Consider the following 12,331-nt stretch of genomic DNA (forward strand, 5'->3'; position numbering starts at 1 on the left):
GGCATGTACAGTAAATTTCTTGTTCTCTTGCAAATTTAACCTGGTTAAGACTATGCCTCACGTAAGACAAGCCAGTGTAAGAGTTCATGAAAAGTAGCATTTCCAGCGAAGGGCGAAGCGGTGAGTGTTGAGGGTTGTCGTCATACAAAATGCACGGCCTTCTCGAAGTCTAAATGCGCAGCCTCAAAGCAAGAACCTCCCTCCAATAAATCATGGATGCATTGTAATGCTGTCAGATCGCCATGAGTCACAGCTGCACCTCCATTAGCAGGAAGACACATCGTAAACAACAGTAATAATCATAATATCAAGAATATTCATAACAAATGAAGCAGAAGTCAAAGTTTCTGGGCAACAATCTGCTTGTTTTCTCTTCACCGTGCCGGCTGCAGGTTTATTCGAGTTCAGGTCAGAATATTCTAAAAATAAACCTGCAAGATGCTTAAAGGCAGTTGAAGTTAGATTGTTGCTTGGTGATGGAGCACTCTTTGCATGTGTGAATGTTGTTGTGTCCGCGCTTTGGGGGATTTGCATTGTTGTAATAGTGCTGAATTGTTAGATAGCGGATAGTGGAAATATCTAACACTAAGTGGCAGCACTGTGAAACAATGAATGTAGATCCATTTTATTTTTCTATTCTCCCATTTATACAGTCCCATACTGAATATCTTTGTCAAGACGGAATCTATTATTATTATTAGAATTTATTAGATTGCCAGTAAGTGTATATCCTCTATTTATTACGGTGTGCCATTATCTCATGAAAGCAATACAATGGAAACGATCAATAAAAGACATTGATCAGCTCTTGATGCATCATGTACAGTATACACACAAAACATATATTGTATTAATAATATCACACACATGCACAAGTTAGCTTCAACTGAAATGTGAACAATGTTGAACCTAACATAATCTGGTCTTTATGTGTCACCCAACCCCCACCTCCTCCTAAAAACACACATAACAGCAATCTACCGTTAGTGCACTATATTAGGATCAGCTTACATGCTAATCGATCCGTTCATTGATTTTTCTCATTGAAATGTGGTTCCGAGACGGGCGTTACAGTAACTGTGGCTGCATCTAATTAAACTTTAAAAAGCTCAACTATTAGAATAATTGTCAAATATGCTTCACAAAAATGCTACATTCAAGTTGGGATAAAAAGACAAGGCAAAACTGAAAGTTAGAAGGTGGAATGGATTTGCATAAATATATATTTTTTAATTGATTAATTGATTTGATTCTGATTTCCATTTAAATATTATACCTCTACTGTTAAGCTTTTATCAGATCTGCACACAGCGCATAATATGCTTGAATTTGATGTCACCAGCAGGAGGTGCTAAAGGTGCAACTCTCGTCCACCCCTTTGCCTACTGCAAGTCCAGCATATAGTAATAGCAGATCATAGTCAGTAATGGTGGAGTGATTCAGCTTATTAGTGTCAGTCAAGATTTTTGATATGTTGAATTGTTGACTGAACCTTGTGACAATAATTGGACAATTTGACGAGCACTTGAAACACATGTATACACACAACCTGTCAAACCGTGTTCCATCAGTGGCGTGGAGGGTGCAATGCAGTTGGGATGCAGACCGATACACTTACCCGCCATGCAGGGGGGGAGGAGGTAGCCCGTCGTTGCAGATGTCAGCAAGCAACTTTTTCTCGTCCACTGTTGGCACCCCCCCAGCAGCCTAAATGGTATGCGCCATCGTCTCTGTTGGCTCATGTGTACCAAGTTCACCCTCTCCTCTCTTGATATCATTCTTTGATGCATTCTTACAGCATCAATGGCAACTTATTGAAAGTATTGCCATTGCTTCTAGCCATTTGCACTTTCTAGTGATTTATCTTACGGGGAGGCCTTCAAAGCTGCAGATTCAGCACACTCAATCGTCTGCAATTCACCACAAAGATGAGGGCTGGAAGTGGTCACATGAATCCGAAGATAGCTTGTCAGCCACTTTTGCATTCAGGAGGGCAGACTGAGGGTAGCTTCTTTGATATTACCACTAGGAGGTGTCATATTGAGAATATTGTACACCATCTTTCCATTCATCCTCCTCAAGGTTATAGGGGAACTTTTCCACCTGCCATTCTGGACTGGTGACCAATTACAGGGTTGGCAGTATAAACAAACATCCCATTTCATAATTTGGGCAATTCATTAATAAGAATGTTTAATGAATATGGGAGGAATCTATAGGGTCACACATAGATCTCAAATTGCCCGCATCACATGTGCAGCTGATTACATCATCTGTTACATTATTGTATGCAAGAGCATTTCAGTCTTGTGTGTGAGAAGTAACCCTGAATTATGTCCCTGACCACCCCTCATAATAAATCATTACTCTAAAAAGTATTTAAGCTTTTGACTTCTCATGCCGCATTGTAAGGATTTTTTTTTTTTTTACTGTCTGTTTTTGACACAACAGTGGATAAAGATTAGCTTTGGCTGTAGCTGTAGTTTGACTGTTGGCTTGCAGCTGCGCTAAACCCCTTACACACTGAACACTATACACACGCACACGCATGCACACAAATGCATTACAGAACACACGTTTTAAAGCCACATCTGTTCTCATGGAGAAGGGTTTTTATGTACTGTACATCTGGACTGGGTCATATCCTGTGCTTGTGTGTGTGTGTGTGTGTGTATGAATAATGACAGAATGGATGAGTCTTACTGTCATCATTCACCACCCATTTTCTGTCATTTTTGTCCTTCCCTCATGCTCGGACACACAAATGTTTTATTTGTGCTCTGCATAAGTAGATGTGTGTGTGTTTTGGGATGTGGAAATCCTGTGGGCGCATCTTGATTTTTCTACAAGGACTGTGGAGATAAAAGTAAAGGATGAGCGAGGAGTTGAAGAGGATCTTTTTGTCGGATATTCCAGTAAGGGTCATTTTGGAGACACTTCACTCAGGATTTTTTTCCCCCTTTTTATTTTGGTTTTAAGATCCAACTTGGATTAATTTACATCAGGAAACTTTTCGGTTGACTTTCAAGATTAAAATACTTAACACGTGAGGTGGTATTGGCACCTGGTACATTGTTGGGAGAGGTTTTTCACTCATATTCATTGATTCGTAGTCAGAGTTAGGAAGTAGGAGTCATGGCCCATGCTGCTGCCCACTTGAAAAAGGCGCGAGAGCTTGAGCTCCATCCAGAGTACAAGGCGCTGCAGAAAGCCAGGGAGAGGCGGCGACGCCAGCGGGAGAGAGCTGAGCGAAAGCGGCAGGTAAAACACATCTGTCGCAGCTGTTGTGACTAAATCTCACCGCTTGTTGTGGTTCGACTGGTTACAAAAAAAAAACAATGGTGTCTTGACTGTGTGTCGGGTACATTTTTCAATAGAAGATAACTCATAGGCTAACAGAAATGCATTAAAACTTGTCTGCATTTCACTTTCAAAGTGCTACGTGAGCACTGCAAAACAAATTAAAAACAGACATCATTAACTGGTTGTGGCACAAATGAAGACTTATTGCTTAAATGTACTTCAATTTAACTACAGATTGTTTATACTACTCTTTTTCCTCTTTTCACTTCTCATATTGAGGATTTTCTTTTCTAATTTTCCCCCAAGTTTTGCTTAAAATTCAAAAAAAGAAGAAGAGTTCATCCTATTGTAGGGGTGTCAAACATGGCTCGTGTTCCAGAACCAACCCGCCAGGGAGTCCAATCTGGCCCGTGATGATAGAACACAAACAGCAATTTTTTCACTAAAATTAACTGTTGTTGCTAATTTTGTCCAGTAGAGGGCACACTGATGACCACGTTCTGAAATTTGACTGTTACTCATGCAAAAAATTTGCAGTATCTGGACTGTCTGTCTTTCTGCTTTCCTTTTTTTTTGCATATCATACTTAAATGTTCCAGATCGTCAATCCAATTTGAATATCTTAAAAGATAACCCAAGTAAATATAAAATTCCATTTTGAAAGGCTGATTTTATATATCAAGTGGCCAAAAATCCAATCCTGTTTGTTTTAGCCATGAATATAAAATGTGTCATTTTCATATTTCATACCAAAAAAATCACATTGTGGCCTAATGTAGCCTACGCTAAAGTTAAGCTTGCATTTTAATGATAGCGCACTACAGTTGCCATGCTTCCGTATTAGCATAGACTCAGGAAGTGTGTGTATAATCCAGTATCCTTCATTAGATGACTGACAAATCCTGTACAGTAGTACAGATTACAGCTGCTTCTCAATCAAGTCAATCTTTGTTTGGAATTCTCTACAGTTACTGTACTCTGGACATACACACACATATTTACAATTGTACAGTAGGTCACAAAAGTGAGTACACCCCACACATTTATGCAGATATTTCTTTATATCTTTTCATGGGACAACACTGAAGAAATGACACATTTTATACATTTTATATACTGTACATACTGCACATTTTATATACTGTTACAGTGTAAATGCATGAAAACAACTCAAATTACAGCCATTAAATGATGAATGACTAACTGTGCTCAATTTGGGCATTTTCACTTAGGGATGTACTCACTTTTGTTGCCAGGGACTTAGATATGTATATTGAATAATTTACTGAATACTTTGGGTCATTCTTGTAACATGTGTTCATGACCGTTTACAATGCTAGAAGCATGGTGTTGATACTTTATGATCCTCTTTGTTTTAAGTCCTTTGCTGCCATCTTGTGGCATCAATGTGCAGTTACAGAGGGGCAGCAGTTATTCGTGGTTTTTCCTTGGTTCTTGCAGTGCTCTGTCCCTATCCAATGTGAAAAGTGGGGGCTCACGTAATCACACATTTAATGCAGTCATTCTGACTTCAGACCTTGAAGAGCTCATAGTTTCAGCCATGATGGACTCCTCGGACTCTGGAAGGGGACGTTGGTAATTGAGGTAGTTCAGGTGTAGTCAGATTATCCAATTTCCATGCGGGCACAAACGTCTACAACAGTCAAGTTTGTAATTTTTCACACCATGGCCAAATTCTATTTGATATCTCTAACATAATTTATGGCATAAATTTTCTACCAGAATATGCTTATTCACTAAACGAAACATAGCTTTAACTCCAAATATGGCCGGGGTGTGAATAATATGGTGTTTCATTGTAAATGGTAATTCACACACGCACGCATACACGCACATACACATACTCACCCACATACAAAATAATAATAAAAAAAAATAAATAAATAAAAAAAAGAGAGCAATGATGATGACATGTCAAATCGGTAAAATTACCGAATGAACAATACTGAGCTCTCCAGAAAAAAATATTAAAATGTAAATAGTAATTCTATGCGTTTTATAAAACCCAAACCAAGCTACACAGCAGACATCACCCTGCTGTGGTGTTTCCTCAAGATATCCCAAAAATGCTGAAACTTGACCTGAGTCATTTGCCCAAGCGTGACCTCCTGCACTCCATCATGACTTTTGACGTTCCTGAAGAGTAGTAGCGCCGAAGGCCGCGCAAGCTCCAGTCCCAAGTCAAGCCCAGCTGTCACGCACTCCACCCCGGGCACACACAATGGCGGAAGAGACGGTCTGGAGGGGTAAAAATAACCAAGGCAGTAGAGTTGACAGTTGTTATCATGCTGACAGGGAGAGAGCATTGGTAGAGGAAGCGGAGGCTGGGCTGTGGGCCTTGGCGAGAACTCAGAATAAGCCAGGGAAATGAGAGGCTAAGGGGTCTTTTGGCCGAGAGGGGACAGTGATGTTATTGCTGAACACCGTGGATGAGATTCAGCATGTAGCAGCAGCGGGTTGAAAATATGGACACAGTTAATGGCCTGTAGGATTTATCGACCATTTGTCAGCCTAATGTCCGGAAATTGGGCTTGAGTGGGAATACTTGGACAGAAGGATTACTTATAAAGTCACTTTCAGTTTTCAAGTTGAGCAGCGACTTTTGGACCTGATTTGGTAATCATGGGCAACGCGGCAACTTGTATGTCCTGTAGGTCAGAAAAAATGTTAAAAACTACCTGGAGTGAAAAAGATTTGAGTCAACAAAGCGACCTGTGTGGGGCATCTGGATCTCATAACTCACTGGTAAGAGACCGGGAGGTTCTATTTATGTCATGTGATCTGATTTTTTTTTTCATATCGAAAATGGATCTTTGACATGAAGGTGGGTTTTGTCCGTGTGTTGTGATATCGCAGGGGGGAGTTGGCTCTTGTTCCTGCATAGGGGGTGTGGCTTTATCCCAGACGTGACTGAGTTTGAATCTGATGCTGTTAGAGATATATATTTTGCATAATGTAGTGATATGTACTGAAATGGCAACGCATTCATATCTAATCGCACTGATTCTGAAATCCATAATGCAACTGTAGATGTTGGTTTGCAATTTGTAAGCATCACTACCCATGACCATGAATATGTATTGAATGTAAAAAAAAAAAAACATTTAACATGTCATGTAGATATTAATGGTAGTAATAATGATAACATTCAAAAATCAAAATGTGTTCAAATCTTAAAACAAAATATATTTAGATCTAGCAATGTGCAACTGTTCATGACAGGAAGCAAAAAAGTGTTAATAGTACTCAAATTGGAATTTATGAACATGTTGGAAGGAACATGTAAATAATATACATTGACTTTCCAAGAATAGAAATTCATTCAGTGTTGAAACCGCAACTGGTCTGGACATTTGTAATTTATGTTACAGTGAGATAGTTAGAAGGCCTCAGGTTGTCCTGCAGAATATTTCTGGATGATTCAGAATCCAGGTCATAGGTTGAGGGTCCTGGTAACCATCTGAACTACGTCAACTTTCTCCTTCCTAGTCTGAATGATGACTTGGTCAGAGTTCTTAAGGAAACTGGAATAAATATATTGCTTGCACGTTGGACAGCTTTGTGTGCAGTTTTTGTGTTTAGTGGTTCAATTTAGAAAATCTTACCCAGAAGTGTCACAACAAAATAGCATTTAAAATCATTAAAAATGATGAAATCAACTCTTATAATGCAATACAACAGCCGAAGAGGTATGAAACAGGAATATTCAACACTTCTCTAAAAAGCTCTTCAATGTGTTTCCCTCTCTCCAGTCGGACAGCAACACCAGTTTCCTGCGGGCTGCCAGAGCTGGAAACATCGATAAAGTCCTTGAGTTCTTGAAAAATGGTGTTGATATTAGCACCTGTAACCAGGTAAGAAACCTTAACATTCTCATCGGAGTTTATGTCTGGCATCACAGATCATCTTTTGGCACACAGATCATGTGTTGTTATAAACGACGTGGTATAGAGATGCAACAATTAATAATTAGGACAATTAATTATTACTCAAAATTAAATAATATGAGTAAAATGGCGAATGGGCTTTTACCCGTAGTGCTTTTCAACGTTTAAGATATTCGCAGTCTTCTCGTTTGCCTACTAATGACAAAGCACCAGGAGAAACGGGGGATCAGTATCTTGCTCAAGGACGCAGCAACACGATCACAAGAGCTGAGGAGCGAACCCACAACCTTTGGGTTGGGGGGGGGGGGGTCAACCTCTCTACCACTTGAGCCATGTGGCACATGCAATGTGTCATGACAACGCATGCGCACATTGCATCATAATCATATATATACGAATGTCAACAGAAATGTGAAGTAAACTTAACTCAATTTATGTAAGTATTTCATAGATTTTGAATTAAGGTGCTCTTTACTCAAGATATATGATTTTAAATGTACACAATTAAAGTGGCTGCAAATTGTTACCCTATATTTATTGGGTAGATTCTATTTTTACATATATATTTCATAGGTATATTTTTTCTGGTTAACACCTATATACAGGTAGTGTAGGTATGTTACCGACTTGGATTTTGTGCCTCTCGTCTCCTTTTCTCCATCAGACGGAGCGGAAGCGTTAGTGGCTGAGGTGCTGGGAATAGCATCATAATGTAACATCTACAGAAATGCCTTGTTGCAATACATATTTTCGAGTAGAGCCAGCTCTGTTTAACAAAAAAAGGAATCTTTGTCAGAAGATACACTAAAAATGAGATGCAGCCGTTTTTATGCTGCTAGAGTCCGTTAAATTAAGGTTCCACTGTATGGTTTGCTTTGTTTAAAATGTTGAATCTCAAAATATAATGCGTGTCGTATAAGGTCAGTGCTGTGTCACGGTGACTTCACACAAAGGAGCCTGCTCAGCATTTGTATCCGACCACCACCACATTAACAAATCCTTCCGCGTGCCTCCGCAAGCCACCAATCTCAGCCGTATCCCCCAACAGCTGGTCTTCACTTCCCCATTGCACCCACCCTCACCCGCATTCCGCATAAGAGTAAAGAAAGAGGAGGGGCGCAAAATATCTTCCAGCTAAAAGTCAGACAGCAACATGATTTACAGTTGTCACAAGGTGGATTAAAGCATTGGAGGGTGAGGTGTGTATCTTGAGTGTCAAAGCAAATAGCTGTGTCATTACACTGTTATCTCTTGATAGCAACTATTTATACTCTGGGCTCTAATTGGTCAGCTGAGCGGAAGTGGCTGCTACCCACCCCTAACTCTGCTGTTTGTTTTCCCTAGCACCATGGCGCTGTTGTTTGTACCCATTCATGCACACGCACGCACACACGCGCGCGCACACACACACACACACACACACGCACACACACACACACACACACACACACACACACACAGGGTCCGCCTTGCTCTCTGAAACAGTAGACCCCTGCCCTTCATAACATCTGTCATGTGTCGTCAGATGATCAAATTTGAGACCTTGTCAGGTGACCAAAAAGTATGTGACATTATTTTATTAATACCTCTGAGTGCGTGTGTGCGTGTTTGCGTGTTTGTGTAAAGGCAAAGGTATAAGGTAAGAGTAACATGTCATAAAGCCATAGAAAGATTAAAGATATGTTTTTTTGTTTTACAATTTTCAGCCCTAGTGAGGTATGTGAATATTCATTAGTTGGTTTGTTACCTTGCAAACTAAGATTGTGAGACAGTAAATAGAGTCAATTTGACTCTATTTAGATAGGGACCAAATAGAGTCAGTTTTAGAGTAATATTTACACTTAGAAGAGAGTAAAATAAAGAATTGGAATAAATAAAAAATAAAAGTGACTTAACGTAGGAACAAACTCATGACCTTAAGCTTGGGAGACAGCTGTCCTACTCCCTGAGCCACGCAGCTCCTGCTTTCTCTTAGTATATCGCTCATATCAGCTGCAGCTGATTCCATGATTGCATGGAATCTTCCTAACTCCAACAGACCAAAAAACGATATTTTGTCTCTTGGTGAAAAAGCAAACAGTAGGCGAAGCATAGCTCAGGTGGTAGTGTGGCAAGCTGAAGGTCATGAGTTCGAACCATAACCCTTGAGTGAGTTTTATTTTATTTATTTTTCAATTTTTATTTTATTTTACTCTCTTTCTAGTGTACATCTCAGTTTATTCTAAAACTGAGTCTATTTGGTCCCTTTCTAAATAGAGTCGAAATTGACTCTAATAGAGTCAAATTTACACTACAGAATTTACTGTGTAGAAGACAATATTTTTGCACATAAAATATACTATATTCCATTAATTATTTTTTAAGCATATCGTAAAATGCTCATCTTGTTCGTGTCTGATATTGTCATATCATTTTTCTGTGAGACAAAACAAGGGGCCCTATTTTGTTCCCAGTACAAGTCTAGCGAAAAGCGCAGTCTAACTGTGCCCATGGGTGGAGTTTTCTTTTGGCATTTTGCTAGGCTAGCGCAGATAGAAGAGGGTTTTCGTGCCGTTGTGGGAGAGAACACAGGCGACTCCCAGCCAATTGAAGCGGCTCCCCTAAATAATCTATTTAAATTCGGTCTACGTGGTGGAAGGTCTTTCTGGAATCCATACAGGAGATTGGCACGCGCAAAAACGCAGTACACCACCTGCTAGACTTGTTAGACTTAGACCTGCATTTTGCGAGTCTAAAATCTAGTCTACTTTTTGACACCAAATTGCCATATGCGCCAGGGGCTGCGAGGTGTAGCACGGTCTACCAAATTCACACTAAGCTAGATTTACCTTGGCACAAAAATTAAGATACACCCGTTTTTATGCTGAGGACACGGCTTGTGTCTATGGAAATAGGGCCCTTATGTTTTATATAATACAGGGCTTTTTTCCTTATTCAAAAGATGTCAAGAAAAAAATCATGGTCGTTGGAGACTGAAGCAGATTAAATACATTTTAATTTATTTTGATGGGGTATTGATTTGATATGAGTAAATAGAGGTGTAGAAGCTTGATCACAGAACAAATTAAATGCGGAATTCAAGGTACGACTGTAAAAACCCTTTCAAAACGATTACTTAAAAATCAGCTGTGCTGCAATATGACTTCAGTTTCATCATCACAAGTGATATTGCAAGCAGGAGACCTATTTACATGCGCGTCAACTTAGGAGCCCAATGGATAAAGGATTGGTTTACCAGTGATTAGCAGAGATATTATTGTTTCCAAGGAAATGAGCGGATCCAAATGATGCCTGTGGAAAAGCACTCAATACAATTACGGAGCCATTATCCGCAGCAGTCAGCTGAGTCAGGGCATCAGCAGTCATGATATTATATAACCAAAACCTGTAATGGACTTTCTGATTTATGCATATGTTCCTTTCTAATCTATACAAACATGTTGAGTTAGTATTTATCTGCCAACACGAGTGGGTATATTAGTTCATTGAGATCCAGCAAAAAGTGGCATTAGTAGATTCTTAGAGATGATATAACGTCATACGTTCATTTATAAGTGAATCCAAAGATCTTGGAAAGCAGCAACGAGATCAAGTGTGGCGCCAAAAGCCAACGGTTGCCAAGTTAGTTTGGAATCAACAGACACTCCTCCTGACTGTCAAAACAAAAGTCCTCACACATTTTATGAATGAGGCAAGACAAAATATAAGACGTGAATTTGTTGCGTGTGAATATTTGTGCAAAGCGCGTGTGCTTGTCATCTGTTTGGTACTCACATTGCCACAATTAAAAAGTCGTACCTCCCCTCTAATCTACCCAAATGTTAATCCTCTGTGAGTGATATTACTCTTAAACCTGCGTGTGTTGACATTATTTCCTCTACTGTACTCGCTTATTATTTAACTTGCTTTGGACATTATTTAGCATGCGAAAAGGTCACATGGACATTCCACTTAATCTCACTAGACTGGAGTTCACTTAAATGTCGTCGATTTACTAGCTGCATTTCCATTAGCTAAATGAAGCTTTTAGTTACGGCTCAGAGGAAAAAGAGGTTTAGTGTGTGTGCGCGTACACACACACACACACTTACTATTGTCTCTCCATCTTTGCGGGGCACAAAATTTAACATTCCACCTTTATTACGTGGACATTTGTATGACTCGGCGTTCTTCATTGAGCACAAGTTGCATTGTCAAGTTAGTAAATGATGGCTAAACCGAGGGTACAAATAAGTGAGATATCCTCAAAAAACACATATGTTGATGTGCGGGATTTTCTTGTGCCCTTTTGATGACAAGCTAAAACCTGCGAGGCTGCATGCACATTCAAATGTGCAGCGAGGATCATCTTGACGCACATTTGGAAGCTGCTCATTTTTGCCTTTTGGCACTGCAGTGACAAAAATATCGCTGACTCACGAGGCTGTGTGATTTATAATTCATTGATGGGACGGCATTAGAGCGCTGGCAATGTGACCGCACGAACGTTGTTATGCGTATGATGAGCTCAGCGTAACCACACCAACCTGATTGTAGCAATGGAGATTATGATGTTGTACTGCACATTATGCAATACGCTCACTAAGCTTATCATTCGGCACACCTGCACACTCTGCATTTACAAAGATAATATTAATAGTAAATTAGTTATAATTACCTCATTCACTCCCAGCCATTTTCACTGAAGCAACCCCCTTCGCTCCCGGCTGTTTTACTGGATTTTGACTGATTTTGCAAGCCACACAGAATATTGTGTTTGATTGCTATAAAAACATGGAACCTACCAAAATAAAAATTACAGTCTCTTTTTTCATCTGGACGAACAAGTATATTTGTATCTGTTTCCGTTTTGCAGCTATTGAAAAATTACTAATTGCTAATTTCCTGTCGTACTGTATAACAAATCTCTTTTCATACAATTATAACCTTATTCTTATTTTTGTATTTGTATTTTATAAAAATTCAACGTGATTACATTTCTTTTGTAATTCTTTTAAAATTGTGACTTTTTTTTTTAATTAGAACTTAATTTATTCTCATAATTGTGTGTCTTTATTTGTGAAGTGCAATGTTTTTCTTCATTGTGGCCTCTTACTTCTTTGGAGTGATCAGAAAGATAT

At 39.4% G+C, this 12,331-nt stretch overlaps 1 protein-coding gene across 2 annotated transcripts in view; it reads left to right on the plus strand.

The window, feature by feature from the left end:
• The window catches only part of ank2a (ankyrin 2a, neuronal), a 79,510-nt gene that overhangs the window by 11,074 nt on the left and 56,105 nt on the right, over nucleotides 1-12,331 (plus strand). For both annotated transcript variants that reach the window (XM_077570184.1, XM_077570185.1), the window contains exon 2: nucleotides 7,077-7,178. In XM_077570184.1, the coding sequence (XP_077426310.1) occupies nucleotides 7,077-7,178 (102 nt within the window). The remainder of the gene's footprint in view (nucleotides 1-7,076; nucleotides 7,179-12,331) is intronic.

The sequence above is a fragment of the Vanacampus margaritifer genome, chromosome 7 (assembly GCF_051991255.1).
Source record: "Vanacampus margaritifer isolate UIUO_Vmar chromosome 7, RoL_Vmar_1.0, whole genome shotgun sequence".
In the NCBI taxonomy this organism is placed as follows: Eukaryota; Metazoa; Chordata; class Actinopteri; order Syngnathiformes; family Syngnathidae; genus Vanacampus; species Vanacampus margaritifer.